Raw genomic sequence first — 21,495 nt, forward strand, 5'->3', positions numbered from 1 at the left:
CTGCACGTCCTACAACCAGACACAGCATAGCACCATCTTTCTTCATTTAAAAGGCTCATAAGTGGACAGCTGAAACAGAATGCAGAGATTTGCATCTGACATACATACTCGGATTTTGACCCTCAGTAATATCACAAAACCCAAAAGCTAATCTGACCAGCCAGCTCAGAGGCACTCCTCTCCAAGGAGACCGCTTCCCAGTCAAACTTTAACTTTCCAACACCAGTGTGGATGAATACAGTTCAGGCTACCATCCTCCCTTGGCCATGATCTAAGGGTGGTATTCTCTTTAACTAATTAAAACAAACAAACAAACACACACACACACACACACAAAAACAAAAAAAAAAACAACACAAAAACAAACCCAAAACCACAAACCCCTCCCCCAAAAACCAAGAACAAAAACATTTAAGGAACAGGAAAAAAAAAATATCACCCTTGAACATTCTTGCAAGGTCTAAAATTACCAGCTTGACTGGTGAAATGTTTGGAAAGGGTGAGGTGATGGGAAGCAGAGTTATGATGGATGGTGAACAGGAATTAGCACTCCATCTATAACCTGTGGGAGTTATTTCACCTCTAGTTTGGTATTTGTGAATAAAATACTGAGGCAGACTGCTGCTCTTTGAGAAAGGGAGGTGTTAAATATGTTATGAGGGGCAGAGGCAGCTTTGACAAATCTATGCCCTCTCCCATGCTTTGCTTCTTCAAGTTATGCTTGTCCCAATAAGGGACAGAACAATTGTTTGAGCCAGAGTTGTGCCAAATTGCCCAGTTTTTACTTACCTGTGTTTCATGTGATGGGTGAAAAGGCGCCAGAAATAGGTCACTTTACCTATCACCTCTGCCTTTGCCAGAGGCCCTTGAAAACATCCCATTCCCTAACTCAATATGCCTGCGAGATGTTCTCACTTAAAGAAATCCTGCTAGGATAGGAGCTTTCCCAGGAAATCAGGAGAAACCTCACCTGTTTTCTTCAGGGTTCCTCCATGCTCCCAGCAAGCAACATCACAACATGCAAGGTCAAAGGGACAGAAGAGCAGATTCCTGAAACCCCAGTGAAGACCACACTGCTCTGCAGGTCCTGAACTGGATTGTACACTTTTGCTGGATTAAAAAGACAGAAGGCCATTCTCCGTGCCCAAATGGAAAGTTTTGCAGGAAATGTCTTCTTGCAGAAGCTTTTCCAAGTGGTTGTATTAAAACTAAAAGCAAGCAGGCAAGAGAGGAACACTTTTTGAAGCTTTAACATCCTGTAATTTTTGGAGTAAAACTTCAGCTTTTAGTTGCAAAAAAAAAGATTTTGGTTTGGGTTTTCAGTGAATACTTTGAAGGAGTAATAAATAAGTAAATAAAAAGTCATTTGAGTTTTCAGTTGATGACACATTATTGTTGATTGGGTTGGAGCATGGACTGCCTCCTACTGGGACTGGCTGGGAGACAGACAGGTTTGCTTGGACTAATGTCCTGCACTCAGGCAGGGCACTTCCCCAGTAGTTCAGACACCGCTCTCATACTGAATTACACAGCAGTGCTTTCCCAGAGCCAATGGGGTTTTCATTGCAATGAAAACCAGTGCAATGGAATTGCAAAACCTCTCTGCTCACTCCAGCTTCAGGCTATCATAAAGCCACTCTTGTCTCCCATTGATGGGGCTTGTTTAGCTGCTGCCAAGCCTCAAGTTTCACCTCTCCCCAGAAGGATGCGATCAGCCCGTGCCAGGCTATTTATATGCAGCCCTTTCTTCAGTAATTTCCTGTAACCAAAGTCCCTGACCAGGGAGAGGCACAATGAAGACTTTGATTTTGTGCCATGGGATGCATGAAGGAGGCAACAGGGTGAACTCAGCTCTCCTTGAGATCCAGAAGACTCTTGACCTGCTAACTGCAAAGCAGGGAAGAAGGAGGGACTGGCTGATGCATCCCCAAAATGCTCATTTCTGCTCAATTGCAAAATGGTGAAGGAGGCTCACAACAGATCAGCCCATGGAACCTTTTCAGCTGTGGCAGAGGTCATCCTTCAGAGATACTTACAGGGACAGAGATGACAACCAGGAGAGACTAATCAACTGCCTTTGCAGGGCTGGGGGTGCCTCCATGGGGAATGATGGCAGCCCAGTGCCCTGGGCCCAGAGGGGGCAAAGCGGGGCTTTCTGGCATGTGCTCATTTGAGGCATGGGTCATTAAGCCCCCAGCCAGGGTGAACACCAATGTGGGAGAGGGCTTGGCTTCCAGTAACAGCAAGGATTTCCAGCCAAAAATGGCAGGGGGCTGGGAGGAGGGAATTGATACAGATGCTCCATTAAAAAAAACGTAGAATGTAAAAAACAGTCTGGGAGACCAGGGGCACAGAAACAGCAGGACACACAGCTTCATCACCAGGAGAAACACCCCCAGCGCCAGCGAGCCTCACTGCCTTCATTGCACGGGCACAGCTTTGATACTGCCCTCCCCACAGAGCAATGGCCACCACCCAATCACCTGGAGACAAATCACAAAACCTCTGGGCCTGCAAGAGAAGCGAGCAGCAGGTTTCATCTGTGAATGAGCCCATGAACTGTGCTGTCCAATGTAGATGTTTCTAGCATATTATTTTCAGCTGCTGCTTGTTCATCCCTGACCCCCAGATTTCGTGCTTAAAGATCTCTGTGTGAAGTGAAAGTAAACAGAGAGTTTGCCCAGCCCTACAGAAGCTGTCTCAGCTTCTCCTCTGGGAGGACACTGGTGGGGGGAAACAAAAAGTTAATCCATCTTCGTTCTCACTGACACGGAATGAAGAAAACAATTAAATGGGAGAGCCAGCCTAAAGCTGAGAACAAAGACACTGCACCAATATTTCAGGTCTTTTTCCTTCACTCTGAAGGGGAAAAATTTGCACCATGCTTCATCTTTTGCAGGTTATCTTTGAAGGAACAATGTCCCCATAATTTCTGCTGATAATTAACCTTGCCTTTGCAGCAGTTGTTCCCTGGCTCACAGAGCAGCTATTTATAGCCTTTGCCGGGGATGCTGTTGCCACCAAACGACTGCCCTTCCCCTTGACCAGCCTTGCACCAAGGCGGTGGGCAGCTAGGGTGTCCCCTCATGCTCGCCAGGACCTGCCTTACCTGGACCCTTACAGTATAGACCCTTCACTGTCCATTTTCTGCATATGCTTTGCAAACACACAGAAAAAAAACCCAGACATACATGCTGCTTAAACACACATTCACAGGGCTGTCAGGCAGCAGGGTCCATCAGAGCAAGCGCACAGGGCTCGGGCACAGCAAGTGCACAGGGGTTATGGTCTTTAGAACCTCTCATTAGCTGCTCTCCAGTGGACTTGGGCAGAAGGAGGATTTGCGAGTCACTTTTCTGTAGTGCTGATTCTCCCCTGCTGGAGGAGACACGGGCGACTAACCTGAGTATCTGCACAGTCCTGAGTGAAACCAGAGCTTTAGTTGTGCAGCCAATGCCAGGAACTGGAGTACAGACCTCACAACAAAACTCCAGATCTGGGCCGACGGCAGCTGGACCATTTGCCCACACAGAACAGAACTTCAGAGGCTGAGTGAAGCCAGACATGAGCAGGAGACCAGCAGCAGGGGCTGGGGCAACTTCTCCTCCCAAGACACAGAGCAAGGGCCAGCTCAGTTGCACCGGTGCTGGAGAAACACATTGAACCAGGTCTGCCAATACCAGTTACCTTCACTGAGGAAGCAAAGACCCTTGCTCCCATATGAAGTCGCACTGGGGAAAGATCAGCACCCGTGGGGGAAGGCCTTCAGGCCCGCTGGTCCCATCAGAGGTTGCAAGTAAACACAAGCCTTTCAGAGTCCTGCAGTCTGTGCTCCTCATCTCCCTCATCCTGCTACTACTGCAGGGTTAAGGTGGGCTAAAAACCCAACTGTCACCAGCACTGAGAGCAGCAGGCAGGGGAGGCACTGGGGCAGGCTGGGGTCTGGCAGGGGCAAGGGTATGGGATGTTCCAGCCTCCAGGATACAGGGAGATAAACGGTCAGTATCATCATCATTATCAGCAGCACCCAAATTTGTGTTGAACTAGGAGGAGCAAGACTTTCACCTGGCCCTGGAAAGAAAGGGAGAGATGGGGATGGTGGCACTTTTGTAATGGGGAAGAGGTGGGAGGACAAGACCTACCGAGTGACTGCTGGGGCAAAGGAGTAATGGGGCCTGTTGTCCCCCTCCTCAAAGACCCCTTGCCCTGGGAGCTTTACCTCCACATACTCATCTCTGCTTTGGTCCCCAGCACAGTGCCAAGCAAGGGGCTTGTACCCAAGTTAATAAGTGGAAAGGGGAGACAGAGGGCATGTCCAGGGCCTCCTGGAGGGACTCTGGATCTGTCAGAAGCAGCATGCTTCTGGAGTGATTTATTTTCCCCCAGGGTTAAGGGGGATGAGGCCCATTAGTCAGGAGGGACAGAAGCATGCTTCCTGCCACCTCAGCCTCTCCAGCTCCTCTGGCAAACCCAGGAGCATTAGGTCCAATTAGCCCCTGGCAAACAGCCTGAGGGTGGGTCCCTCCGCAGCATCCCCAGGAAGGCCCAGAGGAGCAGCACTTCTGAAGAAATCAGCACTCATGGGTCACTGGGGCTAAATGACATTATCTAAAGCAGCACCAAAGCTTTGCAGGCTCCCGCCATGCATCCTCCAAACTAGAGATCAAACAGCCAGCAGTGACCTCCACCCCCCAAGCACAGCAATGAGCTGGTCCTTCAGTTGCTGGCCACATCTGTCCCCAGGGAAACTGGTCAGAGGCCTTAGCATAGGGGCAGGATCCAGCCCCCAGGCAGCTTTCCAGAGCCTTCTCAGAGGTCTTCCAGCACCCTTCCAGAAGATTTATGGAGGTTTCCTGGCCATCCTCTAGAATTTTCTCTTTCTAGGGGTTTTCTGCTGTATCTTCAGAACATTTCTAGAGGAAAACGCAGCGAGCGGCAGAGCTGGGGAAGTGAGGACAACTCCCAGATGTCCCTCCTGGTGTCCCCAGCCTGGCACGCATGGCCTTTTTCTTTCACAGACATCAAAATCTCCTCTAAAAATCCAACTGCCCAAGCATAACCTTAGTGCCTGGCTCCAGAGTAGCAGCTCAGAAATCGGTTTGGGGCTGTGTGAGGTTTCTATGTTTGCTTGTGCCAAGGGCGCTCTGGGAAACATCATTGCCACAGACAGGCGTGATCTTACAGGGACAAGAAAATCATTTAGCAGAAGAATTAAGTCTTCTGGATGGTGCCCCAGGCAGTACACGGCTCAGTGGGAATTGCTCTGTGCATACTGATTTACACAGCCACACAAAACTAAACCTGTAGCAAGCACCAGGAATACACTAGCTACTCTGAAAACATCTGTTCTAGTACCAAAGGCTCAGCAAAAGGTCCATTGAATAGAAGCAGACTGTTCACAGCTTGGCCAAGGCACCAGTATAGGACTTTAGGTCCTTCTGAGCCAGCTATTCCCAGCATTTCCACTCAGACTCTAGAGATCTCCCAGCGATAATGGCAGGTTGCTGAGTGACCTGAAATGAGGGGTTTTTTCTCCTCTCAATGTCCTCCCCCCTACACAGTATTTTGTAAGAAGACACAAGGCATTACTAACAAAGTACCTGAAAAACTCCATGTACCACACCATTTGGTACCAGTAGAATGTGCAGGAATAAGGGACCCAGGTACCCATTCAGAAGGAAGGGATTACAGCACCTGAAAGACTTACACAATGTACATTTATCCAGTTTCCATTTCTTGCACCACAATTCTCACTTTGAATGTCCATGGGATTGAAGCAGTGATCCCCTCTTTGTTTCCAGTTTTACTGACAGTAACATTGTCTGTAGCTATTTCAGGTTCATTCTTGGCTCTGCTCCATGGGAGAACAGATCTGGACCCTTAACTGGGACATTTCAATTTCAGGGACTTCTGATTGAAGCCTAAGACTCAAAATTGGCTTTTGGCCCCACATCTCTGCTCTGTATTGCTTAAGCTTTTCAGAGAACAATAGCAGACTATTCTATTGCTACAGTAACATTCGCCAAAATAAACCATTGGCTGGAAAAGCTCCCATGCATGATTTGTCTTCCGTTATTACTGATGCACATGAGCTTGTGGTATGTTCATATGGAGCAAAATATTCTCAACATACATACAATAAGACCCTCATTCTGTTTAAGTGCTGTTCCAGCTGATGCAGCTTTGTCCAGCATTTGGCTTACAGCTGACCATGGCTGCAGGCTCTGGCTCGCTGGTGTGCATCCTTTGAAGCGTTCCAGCTCACCAGGTGAAGGGCTGGCTGCAGCGTGAATGGTGGAGCAGCATTCCTTCCTTCTGACTGCTGCTCATTCCATACCTCTGACTGTAAATCCCCCCTTGGCTAATGATACACATCAGAGTAACAACCTGCACGTCCAGATTCACATCATCTAGGCCTGTAATGTTTTCTAGCTATGCTCACATGAGCTGTTATGCTCATATTTGGTGAAAGCACACAGGACAAAGAAAAGGGAGTCTGTGAAATAAAGAGAAACATGGCCTCACTTCCCCATCACTAACACCCACAACCCTGCTGTCAGCCCCACACCATCACATGAATACCAGGATGAACAAGGGGGAAAATCAGCACAAAGTTAGTATCACAGAGGTAATTTGGATGTGGACCTCATCTGGACAGCTGCTGTCAAGTAGAGACCTGCCCTCTCTGTAGCAGCAGTGCTGTGGCTGGGCCAGATGAGAGTTGGTGACCTTGCCTAGCCTATGTGAGTGCTCAAGAAAGTAGAGATCTACACAGATCCTCACAACTCTACAGAAGAGCAGAGTCAGTCCAGCTTTGCTGAAGGAAGATGCACAACTTGGGTCTAGTTTTTAACATTTGGAGTGAGCTGTTAGGCTTCTTTTTTCTTTTTTTTTTAAAGCAGCAAGTTTTCTGTCAAGAATTTTTAATATATTTATTTGAAAACAATGTTTTGTGAAAGAGTACACTAAATAGCATATATCTGTTCTTCAGCCATAAAACACAGACTATCAGTTTTAGCTCAGCACAGATTGGGGCTGCATGCACTGAACAGCAGATCTTGAGAGGAAGGTCTTCATGTCTGTCTTTCTGGTATCAAGCATAGTGTCTTCTTTAGAGGCCATGACCCTGGAGGAGGGGGGAAGAGAAACCAGAAAAGCAAATGTATTTAACTAAGGCTTCTTGTGGTTGACCCCAAACACTCACCCGAGCCTGCCACTGATGCAACATTTACAGATTTTAACAAGAAGTTTATTTTCCCGCTCATCCACCAATTCAAGTGCATAATCTCTGCTCTTGGGAGCACTGGGAAATGCCAGCCCATATTTGGAAATAAAGCAACTGGGTTTCTGCCTCTCACTGAGAAACTTGCACACCAGTTCAGGCACTTTAGCCAAGGAACCTGAAAACCACACAATTCACTGCCTGGAACAGATCTATGAGTCAGGTTTAGAGAGCACCACAGAGCCCATGACTGGAGTGTCTTTAAATTCTTCTAAGAACTGCTGTGAAAACAAGACAACCCCAGAAAGGAGACTAGTAGTTCAGTTTCAACCAATCCTGCCAGACTGAGGTCAAGTAGATGACAGCTTTGTTACATAAACCACTCGCCCCTCTAGGATCGTTTTCATGAGCTGATTATTCCCAGCTCAACTGTTGCCTGTAAACCCATGCACGGCTCTAACTCTGCCTGACAAGGCTCTACCCAAGAGCAGCCAGGCCTGCGAGATTAGAAACCAGATCCAGTACAACCAAGTCAGGCATGACCCAGAAGAGTAGATTTCTCTTTTATTGCTGCCAAACTCTTCAAATCAGGATAAAGCATATTTCTGAACCTGGCGCAGAAGCTGTCAAGGAGCTAAAACGAGAGTGCTAGGTGTTGGTAATTGCTTTAGCTGATCCAAAGAGGCTTTTCCTTCATTGGTACTAATAAAGGTGACTCTGCACAATACACTGTACCTCAGGTCTTAATCATCAATGTACTCAAAGGGTTCTGGCGGTTCAGGTTCCTGCTCCTCTTCCTCAATCTTCGGACCATGAGCTGCCACAGGTTCAACCAGCTCCTCCATATCCTCACTGGTGTCCTTCAGAATGATGATGCCTCCGATGGAAAGCTGCAAGACAAACACAGTGAGCATTAGCGCTGCTTGCCTCTACCTCACGGTGGAGTGTTTGTGGCCACAGCATTTATCCTTGGTGTTGTGGTTTAAGCCCAGCTGGCAACTAAGTACGACGCAGCTGCTTGCTCAACTACTCCTGCCCCCAGTGAGATGGGGAGAACTAGAAAATAGATAAAACCTGTGGGTTGAGATAAGAACAGTTTAAAAATTAAAATAAGTTATAATACTACTACTAATAATAATAAAAAAAGGGAAACAACAAAAAGAGAGATAGATAAAACAAAAAAACCCAAACCAACAAACAACAGTGATACACGGTAACTTACCACCCACTGATTGATACCCAGCTCGTCCCTGAGCAGTAGCCGGCCCCTTCTGGCCAACTCTCCCCAGTTTATATACCAAATATGATGATCTATGGTATGATATATCCCTTTGGCTAGTGCAGGTCAGCTGTCCTGTCTCTACTTCCTCCCGACTTCTTGTGCCCCTCCTCACTGGCAGAGCGTGAGAGACTGAAAAGTCCTTCATCAGGGTAAGCATTACTTAGCAACAACTAAAACACTGGTGTGTTATCAACATAATTCTCAAACTAAAGCCAAAACACAGCACTGTACCAGCTAGTAGGAAGAAAATTAACTCTATCCCAGCCAAAACTGGGACAGCAGCCCATATGACACACCTCAGCATCAGTAAGTTTCACTCACCTGGATCCCTGCCTGGTGAGGGGATGGCACAGAGTCTATCCAGGCCACCTTTTGTATTTCCACTATCTAAGTCTCAGTTCAATAGAAAATGGCATCTGGATTCACAGCTTCACTCCAGTTCCAGTCTGAGGCTTTCCACGTGTAAACTAATCGAACCATATTGCTTTATAAGGCTCATCTTTTCAAGGCAACAAAGCTTAGTGAAGCCTCTACGTGTAGCTGCCTCCCAAGAGGCTATCTGAAACAGAGCATAATCTGATCACCAGCTTCCACCAACTAAGGAATCCTATTTAGCAGAACCTCATAAAAAAAAAAAAAGGAAATTAATTGCAAAGATCACAACCAAACATCCTGGCAGGCTGAACCAAATTTGTGTCTCCAGGACTGAAACACAAGGTGCAAAGAGGCAGTGCTATGTCATGCCTGTCTGGAATCAGGGCTTTGACTACAGCAGGATTCCAGGCTATAAACAGCATTTAAAAGAGGCCTTTTACTCTGGCATTCCCCAAAGCAGAGCAAAGGTCTGAAACAGCTCCATTTCAAAAGCCTCCTTGGTTACACACCCTAATCCCAGCAAAAACCCACACTGTTCTGTTCTCTTCAAAACCTATTTATGGGAGTTTAAGGCTGGAAACTGCACTCCCCTCACCAAGGACCTGACTTCTTTTGAAACTGAAGCAAACAGCTAGGTGACCTCCATATTTCAGCTGCATGAGTGGACAATTACTGGACCACGTAACAGATCTTCCCAATCCAAATGTCACTTGGGTCACCTCCTCTTCTTCAAGGGTAGAAGCTAAAATATCCTTCCACAACTTTGCTCAAGGGGATGATGCACAGAGAATTCCAATGTGCTGATACTACTCCAATACACCAATTTATTAAAAACAATTACTATTTTCCTAGAAAAAATATTACTTCTTCTGAACATCATTTTCCCCATGCATAATCCTGCAAAAGGAAAAAGTCCAGGGTGTTACTTCTTGAACAAAAATAAAGGCCAGAAGAATTTGACTCAGGAGATTTTGAGGTCAAGAGCAAGCTTGTTAGCTTTGCAATATATTTGAGCATCTCACGTAAAAGTTAGTTATCCCTTAGGCTTAATGCTAAAAACATCTTTTCCATCATCCACCTCACAACCACATGCTATCTCTTGTGTGTTAACAGAGATAAAGGCACTCTTTCTAAGGTGAGACTTAACTGAATATGAAATCTGTTTACTGGAAAACCCCTTCCATTTAGCCATAAATCCCACTGCAGGATAATATAGCCCCAGAAGAAGTCGTAATGTATTTCACTGCTTTGGCAATACGTCTGTACAACTTCTCACCCCATTGTAAAAATCACAGCTCGGTCTTGATGTCCCCAGCAATGTCATTAATACAGAGTACGTCCAGTTGGTTTCCATGTCACAGCATGTCATATGTAGAAGAAGTTAAAATAAAGCAGCATTAGCCTGGTGAAAAGTCTGCAGCAGCTCTGGCTTTCCTATAACTAGAACTGCATGTGATCATTTGGAGAGAGAGAGACACTAAAAAGCAGGTATGACAACAGTGCAGTTGCAAAATCTCTGTCAGACATTACAGTGATACCAGCTGAGAGTGGCACTCTCACAGACACGCACAACTTCTGAGTCCTGGCACAAGCCCAGCCCTGGGAACACTCTGTCAAACACATGGACTATGAAGATGACACTTACTGGTTTGAAAGGCTGGTATCGGCAGCTCTCTGTCATAGTGAGAACTTTGAGCTGAGCAGGCATGACTCTCGCTGGGTTGTCCAGAAGCTGGAAGTTTGGTTCTGGCTCTTTTTTCTTTTCTTTTTCATCCTTCTTTTCTGTCTCATCCTGCAAAGGGGGAGGAGAACATCAACATTCTTTTAACAGTAATATCTAACCCTTTCATAGTTCAGGAGGGTAGAGGAAAACCAGGCAGCAAATCCCAGACTGTGGTGAGAAACCGTTCTGCTGAGGAACAAGCTAACACCTATCTATCAACTGGCACACGCAATGCCAGCATGGATCAAAGTGCTCTCATCAGGCAATGCCTCACTCTCAACTACAGGTGAAATAAGTTCAGCAAGAGGTGGCAGTGGAACAGTTTATCTCTGGGTTCCCTTTCTAATACTTTTTCTGCAAGCTCACCACTTTCTGGTCACAACTGAATAGTCTTCAATATTGTTACTGAGCACATGAAAATTGCTAAAAGTGGTCCTTGTATTTTTGCAGTTATGAAACTATTACTGACATTTCACATTACTGGTACAGACAGGAACTCAACCAAAACGATCTGAGCTCAGTGACTCCCCTAAGGAATTGCAGTTAACCCCTCCTTTACAAATGACTCAGCAGCTAGAGGGAAAAGTTCAGAAGGAAGAAACACAACATCCTTCATGTACTTCATGAATATGGATTGTGTTTTCTCCTTTGCTCAGGAACATCTGAGTGCAAACAAAAAGGCTGCAGAAAAGATGGAAACAAACAATAGGAAATAAGCACGAGCCCCACTACATGCATGACACGTCCTGCAAAACAGACAGGACTTTCTCTGTCACGGTGACTGCTCATTGCTGTGCAGATCTCTTGGAAGCTATGGATTACTGGTCATATAACAGGCATAAGAGAAAAAACAGGAAAGCAATTATACTTCTAAAACATTAGGACAATGGCAAAACTCTCAACTCAAACACAGTAGGTGGCAGCACACTCCCTTTTTACTATCCTCATTTTTCTGCTCCATTCAACCAACAAAACTTTTCAGACATCTGGAGTGTACAGATACAGACACAACACATGAATCTTGTAATATATTGCTTCCTCTCAACACCTGTACTTAACTGTATGTTGTAGCAATTTTAGAAGAAACATGCATCTGTTCAGTGCATTTTGCTTAGCATATAGTGCTGCAAGAATAATTCAAAGGAAAGGAAGTGTTGGTGACAAGGAAACTTTGGTAAAGGAGCAAAATGAAAAAAACCCAGAGGTTCAACCTTGCATGCATGAGATGATTCATTTTTGGAGCCAACTGGATAAAGCCCAGTGCCTACAACATGGCCACACTTAGCAGGTCTAGGAAGGTTATTTTACACATACACCTTTGATCTTATGCTACACTCCCTTTACATACTGTTTGTGTATTTCTTTTTAAAATTAAAGAGGCCAAAAATTCTCTGACCATTCTGCTTTTCTCACATAGACATTAAAGTGGAATCAGAAAAGTTTCTACTGAGCTTATCAGCTTTGGTACAGCTTTTGACACCATTTCCACTGGAGACACTGGCTGCTTCTGGCTTAGACAGGTGTACCATCCTCAGCATAAAATCCGGGTAGCCAAACCCAAAGAGTGAAGTTAAATCCAGCTGGTGGCCAGTCACAAGTGGTGTTCCCAAGGGCTCAGTACTGGGTCCACTTCTGTTTAATATCTGTATTGATCTGGATGAGGGGATCGATGACACTGCACTGGTTGGGAGCGTTGATCAGATGGAGGGTAGGAAAGCTCTGCAGAGGGTTCAGGACAGGCTGGATCAATGGGCCAAGGCCAACTGCATGAGGTTCAAGCAGGCAAAGCGCTGGGTCCTGCATCTGGGCCACCACAACCCCATGCAATGCTACAGGCTTGGGCAAGAGTGGCTGGAAAACTGCTCAATGGAAAAGGACCTGGGGGTGTTGGTTCAGAGCGGCTGAACGTGAGCCAGCTTGTGCCCAGGCAGCCAAGAAGGCCAATGACATCCTGGCCTGTAACAGAAATAATGAGGCCAGCAGGGCCAGGGCAGTGATCATCCCCTGTACTGGGCACTGGTGAGGCTGCACCTCGGATACTGTGTTCAGTTCTGGGCCCCTCACTACAGGAGAGACATTGAGGTGCTGGCACAGATCCAGAGACAGCCAACAAAGCAGGTGACAGGCCTAGAGCACAAGTCTTAAGAGGAAAAGCCGAGGAAAGTGGGGCTGTGAAGCCTGGAGAAAAGGAGTCTCAGGAGACACCTTATCACTCTCTACAACTACCTGAGAGCAGGCTGCAGTGAGATGAGAGTCAGTCTCTTCTCCCGAGTAACAAGAAATAGGACAAGAGGAAATGGCCTTGAGTTGAACCACGGGAGTTTTAGAATGGATATGAGGAAAAATTCCTTCACCAAAAGGGTTCTCAAGCACTGGAACAGGCTGTGCAGGTGGGTGGTGCAGTCACCATCCCTGGAGGTATTTAGAAGATGCACTGAGGGACATGGTTTAGTGGTGGACTTGGCAGTGCTAGGTTAATGGCTGGACTTGATCTTAAAGGTCTTTTCCAGCCTAAATGATTCTATGATTCTGTAACACATTTGCAGCTTACAATTATTCTTGGCATATTTGCATCTGTTTCAAGAGCACAAAAGGAAGGGTCCTTTGTTAGGGTACAGCAAGAATTTAAGCTGCCATATGTTTTCCAAATTACAGCAACCACCAAGAATTCATTAGCCAGCCATTTCTCTATCCCTCAGCTTGCTGCAGGATGACACATTACTGATAGATGAGGATGACAAGTTCTAGTGTCAGGTCTATGAGCTGAAAGAAATCATCAGAGAACTGAAGCAATCACCATAACTACTGAGCAGCATATGGACTCTGTGCTCCAAGCTCAGCTGGTGCTGAGCTGGGTGTGAATAAATGTTTGGCATTTTGATAGATGAGCAAAACACGTAAGAGATTGCTGCCAAAAAAGGTGAACATTTCAGAACAGGGAGTTAAGCATGTGAAAACCAGAAAGTTTAAAACTCTTCAGTGCTCTCAACTGACTTAGACATCACCAAGCAACTGCTACAACACTGAGTCCCAAGGACATAAAATTCTTAAGTCTTTTTCCACATTAATAACAAAAGTACATGGATAAGAGATAAAATTCCTTTGGTCTACAAACAGTTGGCAATGAAATAAAGCACAAAAGGTTCATGCAGTTAAAGGCACATAAATTTGTCAAAATAAGCTTCTGCCTTTAAGGAATTCAGTTACTTAACAATACTGAGGAAGATTTATTTCTCAGAAATAATACCACCTCTTGCTTTTAACAGTGCACACACACAATGGAAAGATGCTAACCTGTGTATGCAGTACACTGAAAAGCATGTTAATGCTTTGCTCAGAACTAACACAGGTGGAGGGGGGTGCCAGCTTTCATGACACACCTTCCAAATTTATAAGGATACATTTAAATTTCAGTGTTTGCACTCACCACTTCCATCTTCTCCTCTTCCTTCTTCTCCTTCTCCTTCTCCTTTTCCTTCTTCTTGGCTTTTGCAGTGATGGACAGCACAGCAGTGGAAACCTGGATATTTCAACAGAAGAGGTATTCAGCATAACTGCAACACCATGCCCTGTGCTTCAGCTTCCCAAACAGGGGAACAAAAGGAGATCATTGTTAGGTTAGTTCTGTTAGGTTAGTACAGGTGTCAGTGACACCAATTCCACTTCTTATCCACTGCTCTTCTTAAAAGACAAATACACCGAAACAAATAAATGGCACATACGGGAGAAAAAAACCCAAACTGACATGAATGCAGACAGGCTGCAGCCACATAGGAAAGAGAACAACTTAATTTTGAGAATAATCACTGCCGGTTTTGGTGTCTATATGAGAGATTTTGTTATTTAACAGAGCAACAAACTGAATTTTTATTACAGGAAAACCTATTGCTGGGGTCTCCAATATAAAGAAACATGTATATAATACTCTTTAGAAATTACCTAAAGCTGTTCCAGTGTCCTAATCAGACAGCTTTGTTTCTCACTGATCTGAAGAAGTGGATATGCATAATGTCCTATGGAGGAGCCCTCAGGAGGCTTTGGGACTCCTGAGTCAGAAAGTACTCAGAAGCAATACTCAAATACAGTAATTCAGCTTGTCTCCCTTCCAGTGAGCACATCTCTCTATCCACAGTAACTGTCTCTGTAAGGCAGTAACTTCCTGAGAGAGACAGGAAGCAACCACACTAGCCACGTTGCTGGTAAAGCTTTTTAGGCTGAGGGCTCTTCACACATTTTCATTGTGGTCAGGAAAGTTTAAAAGAGAAAGGATTTGTCAAATTCCCAGCCTATTTTAAAGGTCAGAAAACAGCTTTTGCTTTCTCAGAGCAGTGAGGTTTGCCTTTCATCAGAGTTCATTTCTTGGTGGCTCTGTCTTGCCCAGCATTCAATTCCAGCAAAATGCTTTACAGTTCTCACACAATGTCATCCATCAGTATGACATACCTTAGGGCTCCACTGCTGCAATTGCTCCCTAAGGGCTGCTCTGCCTGCTGCTGTGGCCTGCTCAGTAGCTTTTACCATCCTGCGCCAGGAGACAAATTGCTTCCGCTATTGTCCTGCTTGTTACCCCACAGGTCCCATCTCTTCCTTTTCAATACCTATTCTCAGTTCCATGTTCACCGTTTTGCAGTCCATGGTCCTGACAGCTACTATTCTAGTGCATGGGCCCACTCCCCCAAGACCAGGTACACTTCTGCCCTTCCATCTGGGACTATTTGAGAAGTGTCACACCTAATATTCTTGATGTTTGTACTACAGTAGCACTTTGGAGCCCAACTCATCAACAAGAACCCTGCTGTGCTAGGCGCTGTGCAAAGATGATACACACATACAAATCAGTAGGCATGGAAAGCAGTTTTGTTTTGTTTTTTTTTTAATCAGTACTTCTGGCTTGACAACTGGAGACAAGGGAGGTCTCAGCAACTGAGTAGCAAAGTACTTGTATGCCATGATCAGCAACAGTCCCAGGCACAGCAGGAAAAAATAGCTAGAATTCTCTTTCAGAGACAACAGTGCCTGCCAATTCTTCTTTCGCTCTTTAGATTCCCTGTTAGTGCCACTAAAGTCAATGTTTATACTAGGAGAGAAGGAGTCTTTACCACACAGAAAGCTAGCCCACATACCTTTTCTTTCTCCTTTTCCTTTGGTACCTCAAGAGGTGGGGGATATGCAAATGTGGACGGCTTACAGTTGGACTTGTACTGGACTTTTGGCATCTAAGACAAACAGTTAAAAACATTATTAGAGACAAGAAAAGCAGGGAAAAATAATCTACAGCAGAATAATTACTTTAGCTTCATTTTCCTTCCAGCAGAGACAAACACAGATCCTCTAAAGAATACAAGCTTCCCCTTCTCCCCCTCCGGAAGCTGAGTAACTGTTATCAGTGGCAACAGTTCACCTAGAACAATGTTATTTAATTATTCTATAATTCGACTCTGGCAAGCTCTCCTAGCCTTCTCCATACACGCTTCTCCACTCTATTCACACCATGCCTTGTTTTCACTGTTTCAAAGATTTTGTGGTTTTAATGTTATTGCTGTGCCTGCTTGTATGAACACAAAATTAGTTTAACATCTAAGACCTGCTTTGTCAGTGCACGCTAGAACAAACCAATCATTGCCTAACATTTACCTCTTGCAAAAGGACAGTATGTTTTGGGGGTGGGTTACCAATGTCACATATTCTTATACTCTTGACTATTGACATAAGCATCTTCTGAGAGCCAATCCAAATTCTTAAATTGGATTAATTTCTGCAGTATCTCAAATCTCTTCCTTTGCAAAACATCAAGAAGCAACAGAACAGGGGCTGCTTTGAGGAAGCAAGGTGGGTGTGGTGCAGCCCATAACGTACATCCAGCCTTGTAACTGGCTTTAATGTGCAAGCAAAGTTCTAGAACATCACTTGACCTATAGCCATTTGGGCTCCCTGGAAACTCTAAGGAATGGGGAGAGGGAGTCAAAATGGCAGTTCAGCTTAACAGCTAAAAAGGTGCTGAGCCTGTTACCACTGAGGAGGTGCAGCAATGCAAACACAGGGAAGTATTCAGGACAGAGAGTGGAAAGAAAAAACAGCCCTCTCTCTTTAAACAGCAAGAACTGAGAGTGGTGTGTAATTTGACTTCATGCTCAGCCTGAGACAGTTGAAGAAGATCAGCCTAGAACCCTGAGGTTTTGGTCCAGGGGCTGCAAGCCAGTATGCTTGCCCAGTCCCACAGAGGAACTCTGAGAGCAGCCCAGCCCCACACATGCTCTGTGCATCACAGAATAAGGCTGCAGCAATGACAGGAGGGTGCTGCACACCCCTGTGCTGCCACATTCACAAGTTTTTTTTGTGGAAGTTGCTAGCTCAGCTCTTCAGCACAGAAGACCCTGGATGGTACACAGCTTGTAGCAGCCACAACACAGCTCATCAGCTGGAAAAGCAGATGCGTAAGAAAAGTGCAGTACCAATGTCTGCTTGGTTTAGTATTTATTCTCCAAGGAATCCAAACAAATCCTGGTTTCCCACTGCTAGCTTTCCTAGGGGAGAATATAACATAATTTATGTGGGAGGGCAGCGGGGCAACATGCTATTATTTATTTAAATAACCTTGACCTTCTGGAGTGATGATGAGGTGGTCTCTGCCCACATAGGCTGATCAGAGTTCCTTTCTTCGTAAGCTACTTTGAAATAAAGAGGTCAAAGTCTACTCTCTACATTTTTCTTGTCCCTCTTCCCACCACCAGCTCTGCAATTTAAACCTGCTTTTCAGACTTCTTCCAGTTAGAGCCTCTTCTGACACAAACAAGCTGGAAACATGCAAAGAAAACTAACAAATCCATGCACACCCCTCTCAGACCACTTGAATCTTCCAAGCAGCTATCAGCACCTTTTCTCCTCTCTGCTTGTTACATACCTTAAGATCCTTGTTAAGGCCAATGACACAGGTTGGGGTGAAAGCCAGTGACAAGAAGTGTGACAGGGGGAACCAGAACCAGAACTGGGTGAAGACCAGAACCCCTACCACAGAAGGCATGTGAGTATGGCCTGTCCTTGACTGCAGTGAAATAGTTACGTTATGGCCCCCTGTAAAGAATCATAAATGAAGGAAGTTAATGAATGCATTCCTGGGTACTCCACAAAGACACCTGAGCAATGCATCTCTAAAACAGCTGCTGTGAAGGGGCTGCTCACAGCACGCAAGCCAGGCCACAGTGCTGTCAGCTTTGTCCTCTGGAACACACCTCCCGCCATCACCATGATTTCAGCTTACAGAGCAAAACAGGTGGGCAGCTCTATCTGATAGGTATGACCTAAACACAATCAATACAGCCTGCGCACACTTATTTTGCCAGGATACAGGTTAAACAGAATTACAATGAAAAAGGCAGGGAGAGAGGAAGAAAAAGGCAAACCTTTGCTGTAAGCAGTTTTAAAACATAGCATATAGATGATCCTCAAGACAAGACTCACAAGGAAAATAGTGCATATAAAGCAGTGCATACAGAAACTTTTCTTTCTGTGGCTGCCTCCCTGAACTGTCAGTTATTCAGAAGAAATATGCCTAGGTTTTTATCCTACACCATCTCACTAGAAAAAAATGTAAACAGCAGCAGCTTCAGAAGTTGCTTCTACAGGTTATCAATCTAAGCAGCAGAGACAAGCTCCTGCAGTCTTTGCAGCAAAATTACATCTCTGCCAGACAACCAAGTCCTAGCTTTGTACTTTCAAAGCAGAGACCAGAACAGCTCCATATGTTGATGTAGTGCAGAAACATCCAGCTAGAAAGCAAACTGAAAGATCAGGTTTGCAGACAGAGTGAGAAAGTGTTAATATGATCTTCAGTCTTCTGATGAACACAGTGACTTGGGTTGCAGAGAGCACCAGGCAAGTCTGTTACTGCATAGGGAGTATGCAGGCATAGGGAGGTTAACTTTGTTAAAATACAAACACTCCTTACAAAGGGCATTTTGCAGCTGAAAATCCCAAGCTGGAGTAACACTGCCCAGCCTCACACAGCTATCTACCTCGACAGTGCCAGGCAGCAATGGAGCTGATTTTTAAAGACAAGCAAAATTAATTTTTGCTGCCAAAACTAATGAAAGCCCTGAATGAAGCAGTAATCTCATCCTGGGTATCTGGCAGTGTTAGTCCCAGGAGAAGCAATGGAAGATGGAAGATTTTGATGCTCTCCTGTAGGATACTCTGCATATATACTACCTCCTTGCTTTTCCTTTTGTGGTAGCAATAGATCTGCTGTTTGACTAAATAACTCCTTCCCACCACCTCTTTGAAGAAAGACAATGATACGGTCTCATCTCTTACTACTGTTAAGTCTACTCTGCTTCTCATTATTTTCTCTGATAACAATCTCTTGCCCTTATACTTGACTTTGCCACAGCATTAAGGAGAGACTGACTGAGGTCTTGTGCTATCCTTTAACATGAACATATCAAAACACTCTGCACTCAAATTACTGGTCTTCTCCCCCATCTTTACCCTGAACTTTTCTTCACTGCATTGCTGTATATGGGCCAGGTCAGTAATCTGCAGATACCGCGGATCAAGTAGACCAGTGAATGTTGCACAAGCAGCTTAACTAGATTTTATCAAACTTTTGGAGTTTTATTTTCAGAATTTATGTTAACCTTCAGAATTATATTATCCAATCTCTGGAATTTCCTGGATGAGTAACAGATTTCATATTCAAAAGATGCTGTCATGCTACTTCTTTCTGCTGTTTTACATCCACACAGCCCACCCTCTCTCCCTGGGTTTTGCAGGGAGCAGGAAAGGTGGGGAGATATGATATTGCACAACTGTGATTTATCTTCACAATTAAGTAGCAGCCCTGACAGCCTGGAAGGGACCACATTCCAGGCTTTTGCCCAGATGGATGAAAGCTGTGACATGATGCCTGTAAAAAAAATTTTAAAAAACAAGAAAAATTTTCAGGGTAATACTACAAAGTTCATCTCCCAGAATTTACATTGCAACTATGGCAAGGTCTGATGAATCAAAGTGGCTGTTCTAAAGCCTATGAAGATTTGCTGGCTCAAGTTTAATGTCAGTTAACAAGAGGGGGAGTACAGTAAGCAGACTGTACTCATCCCCACTGATGAAAAGTGAGCTCATCAAAGATGATTTATATACTTTGATGAACTCACTTTTTACATAGTCGTGGTGGCACCTGGTAAAACTCTGGCAGCGTAGCCCAGACAGCACAGCAGCACAACAGCCATTAATATGTGACTTTGTGGACTTTGGAAATTAGTTTCCAAACCCTGCCAGGCAGCATCCCTTTTCAAACAGTATCATACTCTTCCTTTCCCTATCAGTGAACACAATCCATTTCATCTATTTAGTGAACGAAGACAACTGGGACTATTAGCAGCACACCAAGAAGTCAAAATCTCACAGGACCAGCCATTAAAACACTGGCAGAGTTGATTGCAGCATGCACCAGCAAGCTGATTCATATAGGCAATGAAACACAAGGTAGCTCTAATCTAACGGACAAAAACATGAGCATGGGATAATGGGGTTTCTTCCTAACTACCAGAGACTTAGACCCAACTTTACATGAACAGCTCATGAACAAGGGAAGGCAGCCGAAAGGTAGGAAATCCAAACCAAATTCAACACATGGGAGAGCAGACCTTATGCATCAGTTTATATTTTGTAATAAAGTTTTTAACATCCAAAACATAATACATCATGCAAGATGCATATATGGAGAGACAGCAATGAGGAGACAGGAAACTCTTTCCTCTGTAATTTGGATGACACTTTGTTTTTCATCACTCATTAAAAATGTCTCCAAACTGTGGAAAATCAAGTACATTCACCATCGGGTTGTCTACACCTTCTCTGGCTTCAGTCTGCACTGCCCAGTGCCACACTCTGTTCACAAGCCATTGCACTGCTGAAACCACCCAAACCTTTCCTAAACATGAAGAAAAGATTTTCCACATATACTACATAGGTATTTGTGTAATGATTGTCACTCCTTCTTTTTTCTCACTGATTGAGAAATCTGGCATTAAGAACTAGAGAAGATACCTAGAGTCCAGAGGGCAATAATTTTTTCAAGCAGGTAAAATGCTGATATGTATTTAAGAAGAGTATATCCTTTCTATAGCTTACATTTACAAATACATAGTCCAGAAAATAAAGCATAATGATTTTGCAAAGAACAGATAGGGATTCATCAGCTTGGAACAAAACAGCATGTTTGTACACAAAGGGGATCATTATAAAAGTTCAGATTTTTGGAGGGGAAAAACAAAAAACAGAAAACCCCCTTAAGTTAAATTTAGAGTGTCTACATTTTTCTTATTTTCTTAAAGAAGCAAAAATGTAGCTGTTGGAGCCTAACAATTAGACAATAACCAAATTCTTCATTTCTACTTCAGTGTCCCCAAGGTACCCTGCCTCACTACTAAAACCACTGGTCTAATGACTGCCTCATTGTCCGAGAAAAATAACCCACCTCCTGTGCATCATTTCCCAGTTGTGCACTGGAAATCTTGAACTTTTAATCAAAGCCTGTCACTGGAAAAGAATTAAGACTTCTCTCCTTTCTCCCCACAAAAAAAAACAACCCAAGAAAAACAAACAACCTAAACTCAGTTGCCCCAACTATGGCAGATGACACAAAGAACCTTTTCTTCCTCATAGTGATAATTAAATTCTATAGCTCATTGTTTCAGATAAGCACTTGTATGGGAGAGATAAGGAGAATTTATTATTTCAGGAGGCTCTAATGAAAGTGGCAATAGGTTAAGAAAGGGTGTTTGCAGCCTTCCTTTAGCAACTCAGCAAGAAATAAAGAGGTTAAAGTTGGCACAAATTCACATGTAGTTTATTAAAACTGAATGCTTCCGGTTTCCAAGTCATCGTATAATA

The 21,495-nt window shown here is 44.4% G+C and overlaps 1 protein-coding gene across 1 annotated transcript in view; it reads right to left on the reverse strand.

The window, feature by feature from the left end:
• Positions 1-6,918: 6,918 nt before the first annotated feature.
• The window catches only part of PSMD1 (proteasome 26S subunit, non-ATPase 1), a 69,942-nt gene continuing 55,365 nt past the window's right edge, over positions 6,919-21,495 (reverse strand). Inside the window, exons 20-25 of the mRNA XM_062628995.1 lie at positions 17,504-17,673; positions 15,726-15,818; positions 14,030-14,122; positions 10,525-10,671; positions 7,958-8,112; positions 6,919-7,126 (exon numbers count right to left, since the gene is read on the reverse strand). Of these exons, the coding sequence (XP_062484979.1) occupies positions 7,966-8,112; positions 10,525-10,671; positions 14,030-14,122; positions 15,726-15,818; positions 17,504-17,673 (650 nt within the window). The 3' untranslated portion in view covers positions 6,919-7,126; positions 7,958-7,965. The remainder of the gene's footprint in view (positions 7,127-7,957; positions 8,113-10,524; positions 10,672-14,029; positions 14,123-15,725; positions 15,819-17,503; positions 17,674-21,495) is intronic.

Source organism: Pezoporus occidentalis, unplaced genomic scaffold (genome assembly GCF_034315485.1).
Source record: "Pezoporus occidentalis ecotype Australia unplaced genomic scaffold, CSIRO_AGI_Poc_V1 ctg327, whole genome shotgun sequence".
NCBI lineage: Eukaryota > Metazoa > Chordata > Aves > Psittaciformes > Psittacidae > Pezoporus > Pezoporus occidentalis.